Raw genomic sequence first — 27,951 nt, 5'->3', positions numbered from 1 at the left:
GTTCGTTGAGTGGTATTCTACGCCAATTGCCTATTTCAATAGGCATTCTATGATTTCTTGTTCTAAATTTGATGAATGAAAATAACTGTCTATTTGGAAATCTGGTGAGATACTTTTCAAAACCAAAGTCCTTTTTAAAAATTCTATAAAATATACTTTTGCTTGCATTTTCCATATTCGACAACCAATCATTTAAAAATAAATCGATTAGCTTTTGCTTTACATTGTTTTTTTAACCACTTGTGATTTATTACTTCTTGATTAAGCCATAGATTATTCAGGCCACATTTGATGAAAATCGTTTTAATAAAATATATCCAGGGATATTTTTTCTTTGTTACTCTGTCATCTAATGGAAGTGCTAAGTTATATATAACTTTATATATCAGTGATGAGAGTTTTTCTTGTGTATTGTTGAATGGTGTTTGTAATCTTCCCCAAAAAACTATATTTCTTTCTTCTATATCGATTGATAAAGGTTTCATGCCTGTTTCGCCATAGACCATGTAGTTTGGTGTTGATCGTTTTAATTTGAGAACATATTTCAAGTATTTAAGTTGGACCCTTTCCAGTTCCAGTATGCTATTGTTACCAAATCCCCAAATTTCTGCACCATATAACAAAATACCAGAAGGAATACGTAAATCTAACACGGAAAATACATTTAAAGCCTGCTTCAAGAAGTTTTTTTGACAGCATCAATTGCAAAAAGCGTTGTAAGAATTGTATGCATAATTACATGCATATAGTTTATACATTATGTAAGGAGTTAAATAAATGTGTAAAGTTCTGTCCTACTTACTCAGTTAAACAATTTTAATGAGATTTATTGTTAACATTTAGGTACAAATTGATGTATTGCTAAGCATTGATGTGTTAAATTAAAATATCATATTCATGTTTCTTTATGTTTTCGTATAACATTTTAATACGTACCATATTGAAATGACATAATTTTATGCTTACTTTTCCATTCTAAGCATGTTTACATGTCAAATCGATCATTTATTCCAGTTATAGAAAAAAAAAAATATGCTTTTTAACAATATGTATTTTTTGCGGTACTGAAATGTGTTTTCTCATATGTGTTTTGATTATTATTTGCATCACATCTTGTTAGTGTGTGTGTATGTTCTTTCACAATACCACATTGTAAATAAGACGTGTGTTATGTTTGTTTATAATATGATCCCTATGTTTTAATGTGTTACCTTCTTTAAATGAATTTTGGGGACGTTTTGACTTGCCACTGGGGACGTTTTGACCAAAAGGGGGACGTTTTACCATAGGACGTTTTAACCTGGGGACGTTTTGCCTGTAAATCTTTCGGAAAACTCGAATAATTTCGCTGTTGTCGGTTAAGTAACTCTCGTGTCAAAATGTCGTCGTAAAACAAGTTGGTATTTCTAGTTATTTTATGTTTTGTGATGATATTTAAAAACAGTTGTTTTGAAAAAAAAATTTGACTAAATATTGCAATGTATTATTTGAATATAACCGGTACTTCAGCCAGATTTACATACATTCTATTCAAAAGTTAAACCGCAGAAATAAAAATGGCGGATTGATTTGTCGCTTCGTGTCAAGTTTGTAAATGTTGTTTTGACCTCAATTGTTAACGATATCCTCAGTTGTATCCGCTTTTGGTTAAAGTATATTTTTTTAAAGGAATTAATTGTCTTTATCAATTACAGGAATTAGTACTCGAAAGGATGTTACTAATCTAGGGTTAGAATTTGTCATTAATTAATACCAAAACCTACCACTTCGTTTAAATGCATGCATCAGTCTGCCCATAACAAAATGAAGGTCCTAAAGTTGGCTTTCATCCCCAGATTACATTTGTACATGTAAGTGTAACTACAGTGCCGTCAAATTTTGGTAATGAAATGCTATTATTCAATATTGACATAAATGTGCCTAGTCAAAGTCATTGTTCATCATTCCATCTCCAGGTTAAAAATAAAATATATATATATGCAATTTTAAAAATGTGTACCTGATACTAGTAGCTTTACATGACAGAAGTGTGGAAACATCAGCGGTGATAATGAGGCTCTGAATCAGACTTAAATGGTCATGGGTACAGTTCCCACTAAAACTTTGTCAATGATAACCCAGGAATGGTAAATGGTTCCTAATCACATGAACCAGTGATTTTTTTTAACAATTTTTACCGCCTGTGCCTTTCAAATTGGAAAAAAAGTTGACATTGGGAAAAATACAAAATCAGGCCCAAATAGCAAATTTAATGGAAAATATACATGTTTTAATTATTTTATGCATACATTTTGCTGTGAAAGAGTAAGTCTTGTCTATATTTTGTTTATATTTCAAGAAATTCATTGCTTTATTATTCATTAACGTAATCTGCAATTATCAATTTGGGAAAAAATTATAACAATTTGGGAAAAATGGACAATTTTTGGCAAGGGGAAACCGCCTTTAGAAGGCAGTAAATTGCACCAAAAATAATCACTGTGAACATAATGCACCAGTCAATTGTAATGCACCAGTCAATTGTAACCCCCCCCCCCCCCCCCGGTCTGGGGAATAGCGGAGACTTTGACTTCCGGTTCAGCCAACCCCGGCGAAAATAACTGCCCTGCAGGGATGAACTAATGGTAAAATCCCCGCCAAATGCTCCCGCACCCAAGGGACCTTAGTATGCACAATCCCCGCTATATTTTGCGCGAAGACCACCGCATTCAACCGGCACTGCGGGGCCACCTGAAAGGAAAAAAAACAGCCCATTTCCCCTGCTATCCCCGGTATACCCCCGGAACCTGGGGGCCGTGGTTACAATTGACTGGTGCATAAACTATTTTTACAGTACATACCTTCATTGCTAAAAAGCTCTACAGAGCTTATGTTACATATTTTTGGTCGTCAAAAATCATTGTGAAGTAAAAACCTTGACCAGCTTTTCCAAGACCTGTAGAGAGCCTTTATTGTTTGAACACTGAATTCTGGACAAATAAACTCATATGCAAACAACATACTGGTAGCTACTTATCCATGTATGATTTATCTTCATGAGAATTACTATTAACTTCCATTCATCACAGCCGTCAATATGCAAATAAATGTTTTCACTATACTCGAAAATTAACAAGGAAATGACCACCACTACTCTTGAAGACTGTTAATACATGTGTCACGCAATGGACTCGTGCATTCGCCATATATTCAGCATACGCCAAGTACAATCGAAAGGTTTTACTTTGTAAATGCTGAATACTATAGAGAAACACCTTAGTAAACCTGTAAATGTCTTGTTACTCATGCCTGCCATAATAGCAAGGCTGACTGTCTTATTTTATAATACTGTGACATAGACAAGGCTGACCTAAACTTTAAAAAAATGCAATTTGTTCCCAAGATGGGCATCCCATTGGAGCCATTATAGAGCATAGACTACTGAGGCCAGCATTTTTTTTATTATGATGTGGTTTTAGGTAAATTTTCAAAAAAATTGAGTCGTGGGAGAAATAAAATCAAAAATAAAAGTCCAAATTTTTCCCAGTCATTTTTTTTTTTTTTTAGAGTTGTATATTGTCTTTTTTCCACCTTCATAATACCTTCAAACTGAAATTACACTATTCTGAACTGGAAATAAAGTGATTATAAGCTATTTTATGCCTTTTTTAATACTTAAATATGCAAAAAAAAATGTGTTGACATTTTTAGTTTTTCATTATTGAAAAATATTTGTTGGACAAGTCTATTGTTTTCATATGATATGTTCTGTTTTACATGTGTTATTGTAATACACAATAATGATAATGAATGTCATAGTTCGCGCGTGAAATATATAATTTAAATGTTTACTAGTAAACATATCTATTATTTTTGTTTCCAACTATAAATATCTAGTTCAAACTCACCAAACAAAAATAATTGCTGTATTTCTTTTCACTTGTGCTTGTGTCACATGTTAAAATACTTGAAATATTACTGATTGTTCTCTGCTGTCAGATGGATGCATAGATGTTTAACTCATCAACTTGTAAAACAACATTTAGAACTGGTCAATGACTACATATTTTCTATTCTCAAACATGAATTGGTTGAAACCGTTGATGGTCATACTCTTAAAGAGATTGCTCATGTTTTTGATCCTAAAATTAGTTTTACCAGTAATGGGTCTGAAAACACTTCTTTTTCATTATTTTACTCAAGATATCAAAATTGCAGAAAAAACGCAATTAAAGTGTAAAAAAGTATTTTGGTTTTAGTTGGGTGTGATCCCATTTCGGTCAAGTCAAAAAAGAAAAGAAAACTGACTCCTTAACCAGGGCCAGCAGCACTTTACAAAAGTGATTTTTTAACCTTTTAACAATGTTATCAATGTATTGTTTCAAAGTCAAAATATCACTTTTGTCACTTGATAACGTCAATCAACCAATAATCACACAACACGAATCGCTCAAACCTGTTATTAAACACTGTTGAAAATTGTGGTTAATCAAGCATTGGAGTAGCACTATCATACAGTATGTATAACAGACCAGAGTTTCCTAGCCAGTAGTCTGGTTGGTTCTTGTCTCAGTGCTTCTTTTTGATATTTGTGTGTCATGGAGTTGTGTATAAGGCTACCACATTTACTTGTGTTAACGGTGTCGTTTTTTTATGCCCCCGAAGGTGGGCATATTAAAATCGCACCGTCCGTCTGTGTGTCCGGCTCAATAACTGGTGTCCGGGCTGTAAATTTCCCTTGTATGGACAGATTTTAAAATAACTTGCCACATGTGTTCCACATACCAAGACGACGTGTCGCGTTCAAGACCCGTGTCCCTACATCTAAGGTCAAGGTCACACTTAGTGTTTATTCATAATGGAGTGCTGCATATAAGGACAAAGAGCATATGCTGTCGTGTCCGGGCTGTAACTTTCCCTTGTATGGACAGATTTTTAAATAACTTGCCACATGTGTTCAACATACCAAGACGACGTGTCTGGTGCAATACCCGTGTCCTTACCTCTAAGGTCAAGGTCAAACTTACTGTTTATTCACAATGGAGTGCTGCATATATGTACATAAGTGTTTCACATACCAAGTTGACATGTTGCGTGCAAGACCCGTGTCCCTACCTCTAAGGTCAAGGTCACACTTAGTGTTTATTCACAATGAAATGCTGGGTATATGGACATAGAGTATAGGTTGTCGTGTCTGGGCTGTAACTTTCCCTTGTATGGACATATTTTAAAATGACTTGCAACGTGTTTGACATACCAAGACGACGTGTCGGGTGCAAGACCCGTGTCCCTACTTCTAAGGTCAAGGTCACACTTAGGTGTTTATTCACAATGAAATGCTGGGTATATGGACATAGAGTATAGGTTGTGCACCAGGCTGTAACTTTCCCTTGTATGGACATATTTTAAAATAACTTGCCACATGTGTTCGACATATCAAGAGGACATGTAGCGTGCAAGACCCGTGTCCCTACCTCTAAGGTCACACTTTGTATTATTCACAATGGAATGCTGCATATATAAGGACATAGAGTATAGGTTGTCGTGTCCGGGTTGTAACTTTTTAGCTCACCTGAGCACGAAGTGCTCAAGGTGAGCTATTGTGATCGCCCTGTGTCCGTCGTCCGTCGTCAACAATTTGACTCAGTGTTCGAAATTCGATTTTCCACAGAAACTAGCCCGACCGGGCTGCCGTTTTTTCCTAATGTGATTTAAAAAAAAAACACATACCAATTAAACGCGTAACACATCATATTTTTTATACGCAAAACCTTATTATTCAAGAATGCATCCTTCATGGCGACTGGAGCGACTAAGTCGCCTTGACAACGGTGAAGTCGGACCCGCCGAAATTTACAATGATCAAAAAGCTAATTGCTCTGCGATTCAGGGCTAAAGCCATGTGCTGAATGTTTGTTTATTTAATCAATGAATATAAATGGAATCAAATCCGAATTTTGTACACTGTTGGCTGTTAACACTCTAGAGGTCAGAATTTGGGCACTATCTTAATGAAACTTGGTCAGAATGTTAAACAAAATCTTGGATGAGTTCGATATTGGGTCATCTGGGGTTAAAAACTAGGTCACCAGGTCAAATTAAAGGAAAAAACTTGTTAACACTAAAGAGGTCACATATGACTGTATCTTCAGGAAATTTGGTCAGAATGTTAATATTAATACTCTCTAGGTCAAGTTCGATTCTGGGTCATGTGCGGTCAAAAACTAGGTCATCAGGTCAAATTGAAGGAAAATCTTGTTAACACTCTAGAGGTCTCATTTATGACTGTATCTTCATGAAAGTTGTTCAGAATGTTTATATTTATAATCTTTAGGTCAAGTTTAAATCTGGCTCATGTACAGTCAAAAACTAGGTCACCAGGTCAAATCATAGGAAAAGCTTATTAGCACTCTAGAGGTCACATTTATGACTGTATGTTCATGAAACTTAGTCAGAATGTTCATATTAATTAGCTCTAGGCCAAGTTTGAATCTGGGTCATGTGCGGTCAAAAACTAGGTCACCAGGTCAAATTAAAGAAAAAGCTTGTTAACACCCTAAAGGTCACATTTATAAAGGTTTCTTCATGAAAGTTGGTCAGGATGTTTACATTAATTATCTCTAAGTCAAGTTTAAAACTATGTCATGTGCGGTCAAAAACTAGGTCATACGGTTAAATCATAGGAAAAGCTTGTTAGCACTCGAGAGGTCACATTTATGACTGTATCATCGGGAATCTTTGTCAGAATGTTTATATTGATTACCTTTAGGCCAAGTTTGAATCTGGTTCATGTGCAGTCAAAGACTAGGTCACCAGGTCAAATTTAAGAAAAAGCTTGTTAACACTCTAGAGGTCACATTTATAACTGTATCTGTATGACAGTTAGTCAGAATGTTTATGTAAGTAATCTCTAAGTCAAGTTTAAATCTAGGTTAATAGTGGTCAAAAACTAGGTCATAAGGTCAAATCATAGGAAAAGCTTGTTAGCACTCTAGAGGTGACATTTATGACTGTTTGTTCATGAAACTTAGTCAGAATGTTTATATTGATTAGCTCTAGGCCAAGTTCGAATCTGGATCATATGCGGTCAAAAACTAGGTCACCAGGTCAAATTTAAGGAAAAGCTTGTTAACACTCTAGAGGTCACATTTATAAATGTTTCTTTATGAAAATTGGTCAGAATGTTTATATTAATAATCTCTAAATCAAGTTTAAATCTGGGTCATGTGCGGTCAAAATCTAGGTCATTAGGTCAAATCATAGGAAAAGCTTGTTAGCACTCTAGAGGTCACATTTATGGCTGTATGTCCATGAAACTTAGTCAGAATGTTTAAATTGATTAGCTCTAGGCCAAGTTGTAATCTGGGTCATGTGCGGTCAAAAACTAGGTCACCAGGTCAAATAATGGGAAAAGTATTTTAACACTCTAGAGGCCACATTTATGTCCATATGTTCATGGAACTTGATCAGAATGTTATTGTTGATGATCTTTATTGGATCAGGTGAGCAATGAATGTTGTTTTTTTAAGATTTTTTTTTATTAATTTGCACAAAGATTTATGATATACAAGTTAACAAATAAGTATTGTGCATCTTTCACCTTAGTGCAAGAACTCAGTATTCATTTACTACCTTTCATAAACAGCATTATTTCATTTTTCATGTCCATCCTTACTGTGTTCATTCTTAAGTGAATACAAAATACCGTTAATGTCCTATTGAAAGCTCATGCCCTAATGGACGCTTTGCGGGAGGTCTTTTCGTGGGGCCATTATCTGATTCTGGGACATAAACAATGATTACCTTCACTTTTAACTAAAACAAAGTGATAAAAGTAATTTCTCCTTTAAGCTGAAAGTTGCATATTGATATCTTGAAGCCATGTGTTCAGTGAACAGTTTTATTGACTTATGAGGGTATTTCTGGATATATAATGAGGTGTTCCATATTTTTTACTTGAGTTTATTGGATTTTATTCAAAATCTATAAAAATATTTGGACTTCCAAATTTTTATTCAAACTACTGAAATTTACATATTAAGGAGTCCTTATGACATCTGAATTTAGAAGATATTTTGCAGACTGATATATCATTACATCAGACATCGCGAAAACTGTCGGTCCGATGGTCCTACCAGTACAATTTGACAGTTTTCAAGGCCAGATGTAAAAAAAATGATGATAATTTAATCTTTATCAATTATCAAACACCGCTTAAAAGTGAGAGTTATTTATTTTGTTTAACAAAAAATAGTGTTTTTATCAATGATATTGTCAAATAACCATTTGTTTACGAATCCTATGTTGTTTTCCAGTAGTGTAGAATTCGGAATGCGTACTACACTATGTCGCATTTGGCTCCCGTTGCAATACATTACCAAATAATGTTTACTACTGTGTATATATCGCGCGTTCAAAACGTTAAAAAAACAATGTCATGAACATTGGAATGTTTTAAATGATAGTTCCAAATGTTCAAGACGATAATCTTATCCTTTGGAACATGTTATTTGATTACAAAACGGGGTACCGGTACGGTTAGAAAAATACAAATTGCCAACGAATCGACCAATCAGAATTTTCTTTACAATAAAGTGCAAGTGTAAAAAAATGGCTTCATTAAAATTTTATTCCGGGGCAAAACCTTGCAAAAAATAAATTGAATTTCGGACCAACGGTTTTCGCGATGTCTGTTTTGCCCAATAAAGCTCTGTTAACTGTTATTTGTGTTCAAGTTTAACTGGTTAATATCTTGACTTAATACGCTTTCATTTCTTGTACATGTAAAATTAGCAACAAAGGCTTTGAAAAAGCAAGTTTTCAAACAAAAATTGTCGGACCTGCAAATTTTCTTTTGGACCGACAAAATATCAGAGTCTGTAGGTCTGAATGACCGAGACTTTTTCTGAACTTTCACGATGTCAGTTACATTCCAAATCTTAGAGTAGGACCATGAATGGGTAGAAATGTATTACCTATCTGAGGTACCAGTCTGAGTGTAATAATAAGGATAATTGTGAAAGTAGTTTGTGAAATGGTAAATCCCTTTTTTTCCAACATGATTTGTAGGAGAAATGGAGAATTGTTGTAAAAACAATAGTTTAAATGCCATAATTATTGACCTCAGATTTTTGTCATACTGAAGTGCTTTAAAGTATGTTCTTGATTCTGTTCCAACTTTAAGTAACCCTATTCTTGTAAGTTATTCTAGCTATTGGAAGTTGTGACGTAGACAAATAATGGCTTAGTAGAGTAATCATATATTTTAAACTGTACACAGTACTTAATATATAAAAATTATTCACACCACTATTGATTATAGAAAGATTATCAGTGTTCTTTATGTTCAGGTCAAGATTTCGTCATCATTCACCCTGAAATCATTAAAGTGAATAATTGGGTAAATGGTAGGCAGGCAAATCGTTTGAAAGTTTTGGATTTTGTGCAAGATAGGGGAATATAACATAGAAGTTAGTATGTCTTTCATGAATATCTTTAATGAGTTTATGTATATTTACCAGAAGGCTATTTTAAATTAAATTGTAGTTAACCTTATACTTGTAGAAATCAAATTTGTGAAAAAGCTGTTCTTTTTTCAATTGTTGAAACCCTGGTTTCGTCTCATTGCGGTGTTTCTTGTTTACTTTTTATGCCCCAAAGGTGGGCATATTAAAATCGTACCGTCAGTCCGTGTGTTCGGCTCAATGACCTGTGTCCGGGCTGTAACTTTTCCTTGCATGAACAGATTTTAAAGTAACTTGCCACATGTGTTCCACATACCAAGACGACGTGTCGCATGCAAGACCCGTGTCCCTACCTCTAAGATCAAGCACACACTTAGGTGTTTATTCACAATGGAGTGCTGCATATCGTGTCCGGGCTGTAACTTTCCCTCGTATGGTCAGATTTTAAAATAACTTGCCACATGTGTTCCATATACGAAGACGACGTGTCGCATTCAAGACCCGTGTCCATACCTCTAAGGTCAAGGTCACACTTAGGAGTTTATTCACAATGGAATGCTGCATATAAAGACATAGAGTATAGGTTGTCGTGTCCGGGCTGTAACTTTTCCTTGTATGGACAGATTTTAAAATAACTTGCCACATGTGTTCGAAATACCAAGACGATGTGTCGCGTGCAAGAACCGTGCCCCTACCTCTAAGGTCAAGGTCACACTTAGTGTTTATTCACAATGGAGTGCTGCATATAAAGACGTAGAGTATAGGTTGTCGTGTCCGGGCTGTAACTTTCCCTTGTAAGGACAGATTTTAAAATCACTTGCTACATGTGTTCCACAAACCAAGACGACGTGTCGGGTGCGAGGCCCGTGTCCCTACCTCTAAGGTCAGGGTCAAACTTAAATGTTTATTCACAATGGAGTGCTGCATATAAAGACATAGATTATAGGTTGTCGTGTCCAGGCTGTCACTTTACCTTGTATGGACAGATTTTAAAATAACTTGCCACATGTGTTTGACATACGAAGACGACGTGTCGCGTGCAAGAACTGTGTCCCTACCTCTAAGTTCAAGGTCACACTTAGTGTTTATTCACAATGGAATGCTGTATATCAGGACACAGTGTATAGTTTGTCGTGTCCGGGCTGTAACTTTCTCTTGTATGGACAGATTTTAAAATAATTTGCCACATGTGTTTGACACACCTAGGCAACATGTCGCGTACAAGACCCATGTCCCTACCTCTAAGGTGAAAGATACACTTAGTGTTTATTCACAATGGAATGCTGAATATAAGGACATAACAGTGTAGATTGTCAAGTATGAGTGGTATTTTTTTATGTTCAGAGGCAATTTAAAATAACTTGCCGTATGTATTTGACATGTAAAGGCAAGATCAACTTTTCATGTACTGACATTGTCATAGGTCAATGTCATTTTCGGGGGCATTCGTTACAAGGGCTGTGTATCGCCGGACAAATGGCGTTCCGATTCGAATCGCGATCTTTGACCTGCGATCCACGAATCGATTCACGATTCACTTGGTTATAAAGCAATACATAATTTGAAAGTAAATGAATAATGAAAGTATAACAAAATCTTCATTTTTGTTCAGATTTCACTTTTTTGTCAGCCTTTACATCAAACCCGAAATGTTTCCAGATTTTAGAAGAAAAGGAAGCTGGGTCATTTCTATATAGCGCTGGATTTGATGTTTTTGTTGACGGGGATTCCATGTTGAATTTGAATTGCAGACGAAAATAAATGATAGCTGAACATTAGTTTCACATTTTATTTTATTATTGTTGATCTTCTCTTTATAATTTCTTTTATGCCCTTTGACTTTTAATATCTTATTTCTATATTTGTATTCTTTTTAAAACATTATATTCCCTTAACACCTTGACAAGAAGCATTCTTCATTCGAACATCGCACACTGAATTGAATGCTAGCGCTGTATGAATTAACTTCCGGTTGCGTCAGTGTAACATATTTCAGACACTGCGGATAAACATTGCATTACAAGTATATATTTTTTAAAACAGCCAAATCATTTTGTCATATTCTTTTATTAAATTTTGCACTTGAATCGCGATCCAGCGATCTCAGCACTGGCGAGTATTTGTGTCGAATGTTTTGCTTTGACTCGCGATTACTCGGGTACTCGTTACAGACCTATTCGTCACATACTGTGACAGCTCTTGTTTTATGTGACTTTTTTATTGCTTTTGACAATCACATATGATATCATAATTGTATTAATTTCTTATACAAAGCACCATATAGTCGAGCGTTCTTGTTAAACTTGAACTTTCTGGAACCACCTTTTTAAACTTTCTCCATCTAGAGTATCCAGTTCTTTTATTATTCACACTGTTCAACCACCTTTGAAGTTTTATATGTCCCCTTTTGAGTGCATATAGGTTTGGCTTATGTCCGTCTGCAGGGTTCGACGTTTTGGTTACTAGACCAGTGGATCATTAAGTCTAAGATCTTACTTGGCCTGACCAAATATCAACTAAACCATACTTTTTGAAGACCAAATATGCCATAAAATATGACTATTTTGTTAGCCTTATGATTAATTATGCATTAAAAAGTTGAAACACAAACCATATGATATACAATAATTGAATAAACTATGTGAAGGAATTATTATTATACCCCCGACAAATAAAGTTTGAAGGGGGTATATTGGAGTCACCTTGTGGTCGGTCGGTTTGTCGGTTTGTCGGTCGGTCCGTTGCAATTTACCCTGTCCAGAGCATAACTTAAAAATTACTGGATGGAATTGGATTAAACTTCATACAATGGTAGAGCATAATGAGAGGAAGTGCAGTGTACAATAACCATAACTCCATTCTTGCTTATTACTGAGTTATTGCCCTTTGTTACTGTTTTTGTCCGAGTATAACTTGAAAAGTACTGGATGGAATTCATTGGAACTTCATACAATGGTAAAGCATAATGAGAGGAAGTGCAGTGTTCAAGAACCATAACTCTACTTTAGCTAATTACTGAGTTATTGCGTTTTATTTGGGGGGGTTTGCTGTCAATTTTTTTTCCAGACATTAACTTGCAAACTACTAGATGGAATTTATTGAAACTTCATACAATGGTACGGCACAATGAGAGGAAGTGCAGTGCACAAGAACCATAACTCTATTTTAGCTAATTACAGGGTAATGGCCTTTAATACTTTTTTCTTGTCCCAAGCATAACTTGAAAACTATTGGATGGAATTTAATAAAGCTTCATACAGTGATAGATCATAATGAGAGAAAATGCAATGTACAGGAACCGCAATTCTATTTCAGCTAATTACAGAGTTACTGCCCTTTGTTACTTTTTCTTGTCAGGAGCATAACTTGAAAACTCTTGGATGGAATTTAATAAAACTTTATACAGTGATAGATCTTAATGAGAGGAAGTGCAATGTACAGGAACTGCAATTCTATTTCAGCCAATTACAGAGTTATTGCCCTTTGTTACTTTTTTCTTGTCCGGAGCATGACTTGAAAAAAAGTAACTTAACTCATTTATAGATGGTCATAGGCAATCGTATATTCTGTGCTTTAGAACATCACATATATCAGTATTAACATCTCAGTATTAGCATCACTGATATTGTTTAAAGCCTTTTTTTCTAACTTTTAAAAACATAATCAAAAAATGAATAACTGACGATAGTCCATATAGTTGACTACAATTTCATATCAGGGCGGCGTTTGGGGTATTAATCACCTTCAGTGATAGCTCTAGTTTTTATCTTCTCTAGATGTTAGGTATGTAATATGGCATTTATGCTTTACAGAATGCATATGCCATTACTATAATTAAGTCACTAAATCTCACTGTTTTACCTGAGGTATTGCTTTTAGACTTTATACAATGGTACTCAACCATCCAACCTACTTAATTAACCAAGTTAGATAACTCTAAGTTGTATTTAATGCATATAATAGGCCTTTACTACTCGACTTAGAAATTCTGGTTAAGGTTTTCATGCAAGCACACAGGATAATATCTCAGCAACAACTTGAGGTATTGCATTGAGACTTTATACAATGGTACTCAACCATCCAACCTACTTATTTAACCAAGTTAGATAACTCTAAGTTGTATTTAATGCAAAAAATAGGCCTTGATTATTCGACTTAGAAGTTCTGGTTAAGGTTTTGCGTGCAAGCACACATAGGTTGATATCTCAGCAACTACTTGAGGTATTGCATTGAGACTTTATACAGTGGCACTCAACCATCCAACCTACTTATTTAACCAAGTTAGATAACTCTAAGTTGTATTTAATGCAAATAATAGGCCTTTACTACTCGACTTAGTAATTCTGGTTAAGGTTTTGCGTGTAAGGACACATAGTTTAATATCTCAGCAACTACTTGAGGTATTGCATTGAGACTTAATACAATGGTACTCAACCATCTCACCTACTTAATTAACCAAGTTAGATAACTCTAGTTTGCATTAAATTTAAATAATGGCCCCTTTTTTATTCGACATAGAAATTCTGGTTAAGGTTTTGCATGTAACCACTCAGCGAATACATCATGTATGGCATTGAAACTTTACACACAGGCTCCCAACCATTTAACCTTCTTCTTTAATCAAGTAAGATAACTTTATCTTTCATATTACATAATTTTGCCCCTTTATTATTCGACTTAGAAATTATGGATAAGGTCTTGAATGTTAGCACACATAGGATAATATCTCAGAAACTACTTGACGTATTGCATTGAGACTTTATACAATGGTATTCAACCACCCAACGTAATTGAATAACCAAGTTAGATAACTGTATTTTCCAAATAATGGCTCTTTATAATTAGACTTAAAAACGCTGGTTAAAATCTTCCATGTAACCACATTTATGTTAATATCTCAGCACATCATGTATTGCATTAAAATCTAATCTAACAGTGATCCATGAATGTTTCGCCAAAACTTTTCTATCCTTACACCAAAAAGCGGAGGAATAGCCAAGCGCGCTGTCTCTGTGACAGCTCTTGTTTTTAACGGGGTGTAGAACATCATCATTATCAAGCCATTGGAAATCGTCTCCCCATTTCTTACAAAACTGCCTTTTACACTTTTGCTTTTTTGTACTATTTGTCAAACAGTTTTTTGGTCCTTTTTTTTTCTTTAAATTTCTCTTGGTGGTTCTTTGTGGGAAAACACCCATATTTATGCAGGTCCATTTTAGTTTCGTCTGCTTGAAAGTAACATGTAAACACTTTAAAAATTAGCAATTAGTGCATTCAATTTTGTAACAGTTACTTATCACTTATATATATATATATTTATAAAACATATGTTTATTCACTAAATCTAACATGTTTACTGTGAAGTGCAAACCAGCACATAAGAAGGGCTGATTGATCAATGACGTGTTGTCTTATAATTGACCTGAGATTTCCGTCATATTCTTACATAAATGAAAAAATAAAATAAATTCATACATTCTGTCTTACGGAATTATCTGTTCATTAAATGTATCATCGTTTACATGCTACAAGTGAAAAAGCTGTAAAAAATTATAAACATGACAAGTTGGGCTAGCGAGACATGGATTTCACTAGACCGGACGAGCTATTTGATAGACTATGTTGTTCAGACATGGGTTAGTGTGGAACCCTGGTCTGTAGGTTGGTCAGTAGACCAAGTCTTGTCCTCACAATAACTTCAATGAATAATCTTCGAAAGTCTCTGAAAAAGAACTCAGGTGCCATAATATTTGATAAACATCTTGTATAACTTTTCTTATTTACTATTTACAGGTTTTTACACAAGAGAGTGACCAATGATTGCGGCATCTCATGTTGCTCTCCTAGAGACAAATGAACAGCAACAATGTCGAAATCAGCATCACGGCCAAGTTTCCTTCAGTCCATTTCAAGAACTCTTGTATCCGTAGAGTTGATAACGGATATGAGACCATCACGGTCCCAACGACAAGCATCTCGAAGGGTTATACTCAAAGCGAGTATAACGTCAGTGATTCTGTTGTCAATTGCTTTCATAATCACATACAGTGTGATATTGACGTATGTTAGCAATAAAGTTCCATTGATGAGGCACCAAGATTCATCATCCTCAGAAAAGTCCAAGTCCGGAAAGAGAACTAAGCTTGTTGCCCGCCCATTGGGAGTGTTGAATAAAGAAGATGTGCTCAAATTTGTAAAAAGTAATGTTGTGAAATGGAATGTTAAAGATTACAATGATGTAACTAGTAAAAAGCCTGTTTGTGAGAAAGATAGTAAAGTTGTTATACTCATTACCTCAGCACCAGATAATTTAAGCCGAAGACAATCGATACGTAATACATGGTGCAGTCCCCAGCAGTTCAACTTCACCCGGACTCCTTGGCTGTGTGTATTTCTCTTGGGAAATGTTGTGAATAGATCTGAATCGCTTGCTTCAGAATCTCTTTTATATCATGATATTCTTTTAGGCAGCTATGTTGATTCTTACCGGAATCTTACAATAAAGATTATGCATGGTTTGGACTGGGTCCGACAGTCGTGTCCGACAGATTTTGTTTTGAAAACAGATGATGATGTGTATGTGAATACTTTACTGCTACATACTCTGGTGACGAATTATACTCAACCAAAAAACATGTACATAGGGCTAGTTATGCAGACTGAAAGTCGCCTTACTGTGATACGTAATCCAGATAACCGGTGGCATGTATCAATGGATGAATATCCACACGACCATTACCCACCGTATGCAAGTGGGATGGGCTACGTTCTCTCATTAGATGTTGTAAACAAAATTGTGGATGCCAGTCAATATATATCCCCGTTTGCCAACGAGGACGCATATGTTGGTGTTCTAATCAACCAAGTGGGTGTGTCTCCATTGAGAAGTGGTAGATTTACTCTAACTGGCTCAGGCTTACGGAAGTGTAATTTGTTGTACCTCGTGGTTATACATCACGTATCGGCTGAAGAACAGTATGATTTCCTACAAACACACAATGAAGCTTTACAAACGTGCCATCACACAATGGAAGTGACAGAAAACATGTGGTCCTAGCAGTATTCTGGAGGTTATAGGAAGATTTGTTTTATATGTGGTGAGTGTTCATAGTTTGCAAATATGGCTGGATACATCAGCCCAGACCGGTGAAATTAAGTGCCAATTTTAGAATTCTTATAAACAGTATTTATACAGACAAAAGTTACGGAAAATAAGTTTTTGGTCTTTTGGAACTGAAAGCTGGCAGTCACTTGCTCACTTGAGTGTCTGTATTAATGTAATCTGTATTTATGTAATCTCTTCCGCCAATAGCATTGATGAAATTCATAAATTTATATAACAGTCATTAATATTGGACTTGGATGGGCAACCTGGAACTCTTACATTCTTAGTTCTGTTAATTGGTATCATGTTTCTTGAAGCATTGTTAGATGGAAGTTTGGCACAACAATTGGACTTCAGGCCCCAATTTCTCATAAATACTTATGCGTAACTCACTGAAACACATTACATGTATTTGCGCAGTTGAGCATAAATCGTCAGTTAAATATGATTTTTGAAACAAAAGTACTTATCTTAGTTATCTCCAATTATATTTCCTTTAAAGTCCTAAAACTCTTTGCAAGATAATATTACACAGTTGTTCCACTAAATAAAAAAGCTTGATTCTGTTATAAGGGACTGAAGATGTTTTGAAAAATTGGGGCCAGTATTACTAGTCAGGGCTTTTTCTGCCCAATTTGGGAAAAAGACCCTAGACATTTTGGGAAATTTTGCGTCTTGAAAATGCCGAAATTGGGAAATTTTACCGTTTAAGGAAAAAGCTATCTAGTCTCCTTCAAATTAGGAAATGATTTTATATTAGTTTATTTCCCTTTGAAAGACCCAAAATGGCTGAAATATCAATCCTTGGGTGTAAATATCTATTGCAATAAATCAATCATGACAGATAGTTTTTCATACAGATATCTGAATGGGATGAAAATCAGATTTCCGAGTTCAATTATTAAAAAAAAAATACATCACATAATTTATTAGGATGTTGAAAATGAACCAGTACATGTAAAAAGATTTTCTAAAAAAACAAAACAAAAAAAAAACATTCTGTTGTTCATTTTTTTTCTTTTTTTTTTAGCTGTGTGATCGCCCTATGTCCGTCGTTGTCGTCGTCTGTCGTCAACAATTTGACTGTTAACACTCTAAATAAAATCTTGGACGAGTTCAATATTGGGACATCTGGGGTTAAAAACTAGGTCACCAGGTCAAATTAAAGGAAAAGCTCGTTAACACTATAGAGGTCACATTTATGACTGTATCTTCAGAAAACTTGGTGAATGGTCAGAATGTTAATATTAATACTCTCTAGGTCAAGTTTAAATCTGGGTCATGTGCGGTCAAAAACTAGGTCACCAGGTCAAATCATAGGAAAAGCTTGTTAGCACTCGAGAGGTCACACTTATGTTTGTATATTGATGGAACTTAGTCAGAATGTTTATATTGATTAGCTTTAGGCCAAGTCCGAATCTGGGTCATGTGTGGTCAAAAACTAGGTCACCAGGTCAAATAATAGGAAAAGCATGTTAACACCCTAGAGGCCACATTTATGACCATATGTTCATGGAACTTGATCAGAATGTTATTCTTGATGATCTTTAGGTAGTCCTAAATTTGTTTTAATTAAGTCCCCTCTCGTTGCACTTTCCATCGCCCTGAAAAACCCTTAATCCCTCCCCCTGTCACGATTGCCCTCGCCCTGAAGACACTTATTTCAAACTTTTATTGGATCAGGTGAGCGATACAGGGCCTTCAGGACCCTCTTGCCGTAGGCTGAGGGTGAGCTTTTAGGATCGATGATTGTCCGTCGTCTGTCGTCCGTCCACACTTAGTTTGTTAATAACTCTAGGGATCAAATTTTTGCCTCAATTGTCACGAAACTTGGTCAGGATGTTTGTCCCAGTAATTACTCGCACAAGTTCGAATATGGGTCATCTAGGGTCAAAAACTAGGTCACAGAGCCCAAATATGGAAAAACCTTGTTAACACTCTAGAGGTAACATTTTCAGCCCAAATATCCTGGAAATTTGTCAGAAAGGTTGTTTTAATGATTTCTAGCTCAAGTTCGAATATGGGTCATCTGGGGTCAAAAACTAGGTCACAGAGCCCAAATATGGAAATATCCTCGAAATTTGTCAGAAAGGTTGTTTCGATGATATCTAGCTCAAGTTCAAATATGGGTCATCTGGGGTCAAAAACTAGGTCACAGAGCCCAAATATGGAAATACCTTGTTAACACTCTCGAGGTTACATTTTCAAACCAAATATCCTGGAAATATGTCTGAATGGTTGTTTCGATGATTTCTAGCTCAAGTTTGAATATTGGTCATCTGGGGTTAAAAACTAGGTCACAGAGCCCAGATATGGAAATACCTTGTTAACACTCTTGAGGTAACATTTTCAGCCCAAATATCCTGGAAATTTGTCAGAAAGGTTGTTTTGATGATTTCTAGCTCAAGTTCGAAAATGGGTCATCTAGGGTTAAAAACTAGGTCATTGAGCCCAAAAATGGAAATACCTTGTTAACACTCCCAAGATAACATTTTCAGCCCAAATATCCTGGAAATTTGTCAGAAAGGTTGTTTTGATGATTTCTAGGTCAAGTTCGAATATGGGTCATCTGGGGTCAAAAACTAGGTCACAGAGCCCAAATATGGAAATACCTTGCTAACACTCTAGAGGTAACATTTTCAGCCCAAATATCCTGGAAATTTGTCAGAAAGGTTTTTTCGATGATTTCTATCTCAAGTTCGAATATGGGTCATCTGGGGTCAAAAACTAGGTCACAGAGTCCAAATATGGAAAAACCTTGTTAACACTCTAGAGGTAACATTTTCAGCCCAAATATCCTGGAAATTTGTCAGAAAGGTTGTTTTGATGACTTTAGAGACAACATTTTCAGCCCAAATATCCTGGAAATTTGTCAGAAAGGTTGTTTCGATGATTTCTAGCTCAAGTTCGAATATGTGTAATCTGGGGTCAAAAACTAGGTCACAGAGCCCAGATATGGAAATACCATGTTAACACTCTTGAGGTAACAATTTTATACATCAGAGAAGCCAAATCCCTGTTATTGCCATTTAATTATCAACAAGTCTATAGCACCAAGTTTTACTGAGGTGAGCGATATACGGCCATCTTGGCCCTTTTGTATTTATTTTTGATTGGAATTTTTTTCTGAAGATTGGGAAAAATATATATATATATATATATTGGGATAAGTTTCTCTTCAATCTTATAATCATTAAACTACTAAAGCTTTTTCCTTTAACGGTAAAATTTCCCAATTTCAGCATTTTCACGACGCAAAATTTCCCAAAATGTCTTGGGTCTTTTTCCCAAATTGGGCAGAAAAAGCCCTGGGATAGTGGTTTTTGATATGCCTGTTGGTAAAATGGGACATATTACAATATGTGACGTTACATCTGCTGCGTATGGTGGTTGAGCGGTCCATGCTCCATTTTCAATGTTGTTTGATCAAAATGAATTAAATGCCTTTGTACAGTCAACCAAATTCGATCAGTATGTGTATGGGAATAAAATTTGTCCGAATAATATTTTGGACAAATTTTATAAACAGCTATATCCCTAGAGTCACTCGACCCTTTAATTATAGAAAATACCTAAAATTGGTCTTGTCTGATCAACAACTTAAGATGCCTGTCCAATCATCACCAAATTTGCTCTGAAAGCAGAATTACAAAGTACACATATTGCTCAGAAATTGTATGGACCCTAAAATGGGTTTTGTCCTATCAATACTTAATTTGCTCATAATGTGTATAGGCACAATATTTTGAACTAGTTCAATACTCAGCCATATTGCTTTTAATAATCACTCAAATGTTACCGCCCTTTAATAATAGAAATTACTTAGATTGGCCTAGTCCATTCAATAACTTGAGAAGCTTTCACCTACTCATCACCAAATTTAGAGAATATATTTATGGGCAGAATAACCAGACATGTCCTCTTTGTTACTCAATAGTTGTTACCCTCGAATGGAGAAAAATGTATTTACAGTGTCGGCTTACTAATAATCGCCTTGGTGTCCTAAAAAGAGGACAGGAGTATTCTGGGACAGTTGGTACAACAGTTAATAAATAAAATGTAATAAAATATTACTAGTATTTATCAATTCAAGAACATATTTAAATCTTTTTTTAATTTCAGGAGTCTTGTATACCAAGCTTTAATGCTGAAGCTGGATTGTCAAAGGAACTCACCTTCCATGTCAAGCTATCAGTTTACAAGAAATGTCCTGCTTCTAGAACCTGGGAGATAGGCTGCTAGAGGCTGCTTTTCCTTCAACTGCAGTGAGGATTTCAAACATTCCAGTGACTCAGACTTCAACTGTCAAGCTTTTAACTAACAAGACTAGCCAATGCTGTGGTATGAAATTTAAGCCAAAGAGGGTTTATACTGTAGGGAAAATCTTTTGCAGGAATAGTCATTATTGTGAGCATGATTTGTATGCTTCATACTGCAAATTTATGAAATATGTATCTGTTAAAAAAGTGCATTATTATTAGGCAGAGTTAGACTTAAAGCAATGGCTCGCATAATGATATTGTTTAAATTTAAAATTTAAAATATAACATGTCATGTACTAGCCAAGTGTCATGATGTATGGCATTTCTGGGAATGCTGTAGAATGTATATATATATTGAAGCCAGAGTTCATAAAAGTAAAGTAATTTTGTCATCTCATTAAAAAACAAACAAGGGCTTCCCTAAAGAAAGTTAAAAAGCATGGTACTTTCTAAAAATATTTTTAGGCACTAGTTTTAATTTTACATTTAATGCTGTGCTTTCAGTTATTCTTAAATAAAATGCCTCATTCAAATCCACTTGTGGAACTGTCTTGATTGAGTTGCAAATATTTTCAAAAGATATGTCTCATTTTCAAGAGACTTGAGTTTCCATGCTTGGTATAAAAACTATACACTGAGTCACAAAATTGAAGGTTAGGTAGTCAATACCACCATTTTCAAATTTTATTGGAAGTCCCTGACAAACGCAGCATTTATGAAAAAATATTTTGTCAATATTTGCCAACCAAACTGGAATTACCAAGATTATTTGTTTCATTGTTTTTTAGTCTTGAAGGTTTTTTTGAACTGTAAGTCAGCAGCTAATTGTATTGAAATATATTTTGTTATAAATTATTTTCAGTTTTAAAGAACAAACTGACAAAGTTGTTATTACATTTTCGTTCATTACATTACAATTAACATGCTTCTTGAAGTTCATCCATTTTGTGTTCATTTCGTTTTTTTAAAAATCGTTATATTTCTCTTTGATTTGTTTACTTACTTTGGTTTTAGTCTTGGGACCTTTTTCTAGTTACCGTAGGTCAACTAGTTAGGTCAACTGTAAGATTCACAGCTATTTTGTTCATAACTTTTGCAGGCTTAGCAATAAGCATGAAATAATAATTGCAGAATAGCATGCTACATATAATGTACAAGTTTCATAAATAAATCATAAACAAATAGTTTAAGACATCCTTTGAGATGTTTGGAACAACCTGATCCTGTTTCAAGTACCATAGATTTTAAAATGTTCATAATTAAAGCTTATTGTAATATTCAGTGGGGTCATTTCCATTCATAGCAAACAGAGCAGAACAATCTTAACTACTGGAAGGTTAAAGAATTAGAACAAACTGTCTTCTGAAATTTGCTATTGGTATTGAAGTAATAGAATGAATATTCTTCTGAGGGTTTAACATATGAAGATATTTTTTCTGTTTGAATGGATAAGATAACATGAATGAAAAACAAACGATCTGTATTAAAAGAACTATTTGCTGTCATCAAACTTGAGATTTCTTTGAAATGAATGAGCCGAAATAGAAATTATTCATTCTGATAAAGATTCTAACCCAGAAACCTGCATGATAAATCCCTGAATTTATACAACCATGGGCTTGATTGGGGCTTGCTGTCTTGCTGAATTCAATCACTCAAGAACAGGCGGAGGATGTACGATATGCAGTTGAGCTACACACTCAATATCACCTTCACTTATTATGCAAAATGTATCCTTCCATGCTTTCTTATTAATCAAGAGTCATAGGGCAACCATGGGTGCAAAGTACATATACTAGAAGAAAAAGTAACATTGTATGTCTTAAAGTAACCTAAAGAATTTGGCTGACAATTTGTTGTTCACCTCAATATCTACCATAACCAGGGCTTTTTCTATAGTACCCACGGGTCTGACTATTGGACCCATTCCCAAAGCAAAATATAAGATATTTTTCCCAATCTTCTGAACCCCCCCCCCCCCAAAAAAAAAAATAAAAAAAAAATATATATATATATATATATTTTTTTTTTTTTTGTTATTTTTTTTTTGTTAGGGAGTCTTTTTACCAGTACTGGTTCATTTTCAACATCCTAATAAATTATGTGATGTAAAGTTTGTTTGGTAATTGAACTTGATTTATTGCAATAGATATTACACCCCAAGGATTGATATTTTTTGGGTCTTTTAAAGGGAAAATAAACTAATATTAAATCATTACCTAATCGCAGGAGACTAGACGATGTTGTTTTTTTTAACTGTAAAATTTACAAATTTTGGCATTTTCACAATGCAAAATTTCCCAAAATGTCTAGGGTCCTGATAACAATGCAACTTTGATATAGAGGCATACTTCATCTTGACATGTAACCATTCAAGATTATAAGTATCTATCATGTGTTTCTGGTACGGATAGAAAAATCCGACGCGAGGGCACGTGCGTAAGCCGGTAACGAGGCTTGCCGAGTTACCGGCCACGCAGCGTGCCTGAGGGTCGGATTTTTCGATCTGGACCGGAAATACATGATTGATATTTTTTCTTGCATATCTAAATTTATCAATTTGTGGAAAAAATTACGTTGAAAACGAACTTTTGTACAATTACACCAAAAAGCGTGTGCGACGTTGTTTACTGACGTCATAGAGCGGAGTAATTTTAAGTAACTAAAAATAGCGTATTATACGATTATTTATTTTCAATTTTAATTAAAAGTCTTGCAAACAAATATATTTCATTGCGCTTTATTGAAATGGCATAATATATTTTTTATAAACCATACAATGATATGAAATAAGAAGTGGCGCGCTGTTGCGCGTGACTCATCTTACATGGGGCATGTAAGATGTTTTTTTCCAGCACTGGTCACATGACCGGAAACACACGTCCGGTATGCAAGAAATTTAATGGAACTTGATACATTATGCCCCTTTCTTAACTGAAAAACAAAAACATACGAACTGCTCTCTTGTTCAGAATTACATCTTTTTTTAATGCTGTATCATGAGTTATTAAAGACCTGGTCAGTTTTACATAAAGTTATTCTATTCCGCTGATATATGTTTGTCTGTATATTATAGTGTTGTGTTCATTGTATTTTTATTGTTGTTACTATATGTTTTAAATTTCCTGATAGTGCTAAAGTAAGTGTCCTATTTGTAAGAAAGTTCTATGTACTAAATCCGTTTTGTATACATGTAATAAATGTTGATAGTAATTTTCTTGCGCTTAAATGTGCTAGAATTCAACTGCCTTCATTTTGCTTATAACTCAAATATTGGGTATGGACCTTGTTCGGCGAAGAATTTATAATCCATTGAATATTCATTTGTTTGCCGATTACAAGTTGCATGTACTTACAATTTCTATTTTTATGCCCTCGAAGGTGGGCATATTAAAATCGCACCGTCCGTCCGTCCGTCTGGCTCTGTAACTTGCCCTTGTATGGACAGATTTTATAATAACTTGCCACATGTGTTCCACATACCAAGACGATGTGTGGCGTGCAAGACTCGTGTCCCTACCTCAAAGGTCAAGGTCACACTTAGTGTTTATTCACAATGGAGTGCTGCATATAAGGACATAGAGTATAGGTTGTCGTGTCCGGGCTGTAACTTTCTCTTGTATGGACAGATTTTAAAATAACTTGCCGAATGTGTACCACATACCAAGACGACGTGTCTGGTGCAAGACCTGTGTCCCTACCTCAAAGGTCAAGGTCACACATAGTGTTTATTCACAATGGAGTGCTGCATATAAGGACATAGAGTATAGGTTGTCGTGTCCGGGCTGTAACTTTCCCTTGTATGGACAGATTTTAAAATAACTTGCCACATGTGTTCCACATACCAAGACGACGTGTCGGGTGCAAGACCCGTGTCCCTCCTTCAAAGGTCAAGGTCACACTTAGTGTTTATTCACAATGGAGTGCTGCATATAAGGACATAGAGTATAGGTTGTCGTGTCAGGGCTGTTACTTTCCCTTGTATGGACAGATTTTAAAATCACTTGCTACATGTGTTCCACATACGAAGACGATGTGTCGTGTGCAAGACCCATGTCCCTACCTCTAAGGTGAAAGATACACTAAGTGTTTATTCACAAGGGAATTCTGAATATAAGGACATAACAGTGTAGGTTGTCAAGTATGGGTGGTATTTTTTTATGTTCAGAAGCAATTTAAAATAACTTGCCATATGTATTTGACACGTAAAGGCAAGATCAACTTTTCATGTACTGACCTTGTTCGTAGGTCAATGTCACATTCGGGGGCATTCGTCACATACTGTGACAGCTCTTGTTTTAATATGATATTTCATAGTTACATTATTGTTTTTGTTTAATAGTAAAATAGTTAAATGGCAGCGACTAATAATACCTGGAATAAGGTTTTGTTAATATAAATCAATTCATTAAAGTTAGCACTTGAAATTTCATGATGCTTTAAATTTTGTAATAATTTTAAAACAAGCAAATAATCATGGGAAAATGTTGAGAAATGTTCATGTTATATCCATATTTAGCAATGTGGACTATACATGTATTCACTACTCTGATTTGAGCAATAGACATGTAGTAGAAAATGTTATAGTTAGGCTTGCATATACCAAGGTCAACTGACATGGCAAAGACTCAACTGATAAATGCCATGCTCTCACATGTGTAGTCATTTTGTAGACTCCATAAACTGTTTTTGCTACGGTCTGATATCTTTGTTTTGCAATAATGAAGCTTTTAAGTGCTCACATTTATATCATATGATTTCAACTTTAGTTTTTGTTTTACTTTGTTCATATTGTTTGTATGATGTTATATGATAGTCTTAGCATTCAATATTTTGTTTGATTGCATTTTTGTGTGAAATATTGTGCATTAGCTGTCCTTTTAATTAAACCAGTAAAGAACTAAGCAAAAATAAGAAAGAAAATATTAATAGTATGTAATGATAACTTAACGTTCCCTTGAATGTGTAGTCATTAAAAAGTTTCTCTTTATTTATTTTTACAATTCATTTACCAGTAGTAAAATTCTAATTTTAGAAATAAAGGATCATTTGTTCTGGTAGAGTTTGTTATGTGACATTTAATACTGAATACTGACATATTTTTGCATCAGAAATACAATTTCCCAAATGATCAAAGAAGATATTTTAGATTACCAATTATATTTTTACTGGTTACATTTAACACTTATGAAATTAAAAACTTGAATAAATGCAGATCTTCTAAACTTGGAAACTATTGATTTCTCCGTAGGGTTCAATTAGTTTTCCTGGTAATTGATGAAATCCCCTACCACAGGTTTTTAGTGATATATTGATATAAACAATGCACATGAATGTTGAAGCTAGCCACATAACTTCTTTGCTATGTGTCCTTTAATATCTGATATAATCTTTACATTGATACTTGTCCTAAGTTTGAGACAGATATTGTCAATTTCTTCATCGTAATTATATTATTATTGTCCAATGCATATATGTGCTGTTCGCTAACACTCCATTGGTGTATTTTATACTTACTTGATTGGCTAATTTTATGTTGGAAGTCCTTAAACCCTCCCTTTCAGCTACTGTGACAGCTATTGGTTGTGTAAAATGGTGCAAAAATCAAAGTGCTTAGACAGATAAGATATGTACCAGTATATTTTTAATATATTATGGTATAATCTGGAAGCATTGACATTATCTGTAAAATTACCTTTTTCCTCTGTTTGTTAGTGGACACATTTAAGCAAAAAGGCGACTTTACAAAGTTGCTGTTCTACTTTCATTTATAACGCAATGTGCTCAAAACTTGATAAAGTGATTATCTCTTCACTCATTTATGACAATGTTACTTTCAATTGTTTCTGAAATGAATTGTTGAAAATGTACAGATGCATTTCCAGTTATTGTAGTTGAAAAGAACCATGTCGGCACCTTCGTGCAATAACTGAATAACTGCATATAGAAATAGAAGCAGATATTGAGTTCTTGCACTGTGGTAACGATGTGTTCTAGTTACCGTCCTCCCATCAAGTTTGTGACAGTATAAGACTATAATGCTAGTACCACTAAATCTAATACCAGCTTAGCTTATACATGTACAGTACATGTATGTGTAGAAATTGAAAATATTGCCTTTGGCCTTTAACAATAAAAGTAATGTTTATTCAACTTTCAATCGGTTTTACGGTAATTTTTTGATAATTGATCTCTTATAGGAAATGGAATCTCTATTTATGCTACTCTGCTCTGTACAGCATAGTGATATTTGTAAAAATACATGTAGTTAGTTAATAATTAGCATTCTTTATTGAGCTTTCCTTGATTGAAGAAAATATTTAAACAGTTTGTAGTGATTGAAAATAACTTTTAATTGATAAAACCTACCAGTTATCATATGTAAATGATTTTGATTATGAGTAACATATCTAAGCCTAATAAAATAATATTTATTAGGTTGTATACATACTACTGTACATGAATTATAGTGTATGGTTAAATGGTTTGTTTCGATTTGGATGTTTTTGTCTTTGTTGGATTTACATTATTGTTTAATAAAACACAAAGTTATTATGTTATGGAATGAAAAATCATTTTATACCAACATTATAAGAAAATAAATAAATATAATTTTCAAGAAAAGCTTTATTTTCTATTATGCTATGGTAACTGATGTGAGCTGATCTGCAGCTATGTGCAATCACTCTTAGATGAAATACCTTTGTGTAATTAAACCCAGCTTCACCCAATTCCCTAGCTTCAACATCATGGCCACTACGCGACTCTAAACATTTTAAGTGTTGAAATATAAGCTTTACTGATGATAGTGGTACATGTTCGATCCATAATAGCCATAAATGGTTGAATTCTGAAAAGAACTTGGAATTATGTGACCTCCATACGAAGACAATACCTGGGAGCTTTAGTTTAAAGGTCGATTATATGCCATTAAACACCAGAATAACACTTTGACTGTTTTGAAGATTTTAGATTGATCTTGTTGCAAATAAGAACAATTTTCCTTCATAAAATCATTTATTGTATAATAATCTTAACTTCAGTATTTTAGTCAAGGTGTACATTATCTGTGTAACCGGAACTGATGCCCATTAGGATTCCCATGAAAGATAACTAGAGCTGGTTCCCATGAAGGTTAAAC

General features: G+C 34.6%; 1 protein-coding gene across 1 annotated transcript; it reads left to right on the top strand.

Annotated features, from left to right (window-relative positions):
- The first annotated feature begins 1,320 nt into the window (after nucleotides 1-1,320).
- LOC128213924 (beta-1,3-galactosyltransferase 5-like) lies at nucleotides 1,321-26,008 on the top strand. Its single transcript, XM_052920039.1, has 3 exons — nucleotides 1,321-1,396; nucleotides 15,237-16,540; nucleotides 20,671-26,008. The coding sequence occupies exon 2, from the start codon at nucleotides 15,310-15,312 to the stop codon at nucleotides 16,498-16,500; it is 1,191 nt and encodes a 396-aa protein (XP_052775999.1). The 5' UTR covers nucleotides 1,321-1,396; nucleotides 15,237-15,309; the 3' UTR covers nucleotides 16,501-16,540; nucleotides 20,671-26,008.
- The last annotated feature ends 1,943 nt before the right edge of the window (nucleotides 26,009-27,951 follow it).

The sequence above is a fragment of the Mya arenaria genome, chromosome 13, assembly GCF_026914265.1.
Source record: "Mya arenaria isolate MELC-2E11 chromosome 13, ASM2691426v1".
In the NCBI taxonomy this organism is placed as follows: Eukaryota; Metazoa; Mollusca; class Bivalvia; order Myida; family Myidae; genus Mya; species Mya arenaria.
This window is presented reverse-complemented; position numbering and strand designations above follow the sequence as displayed.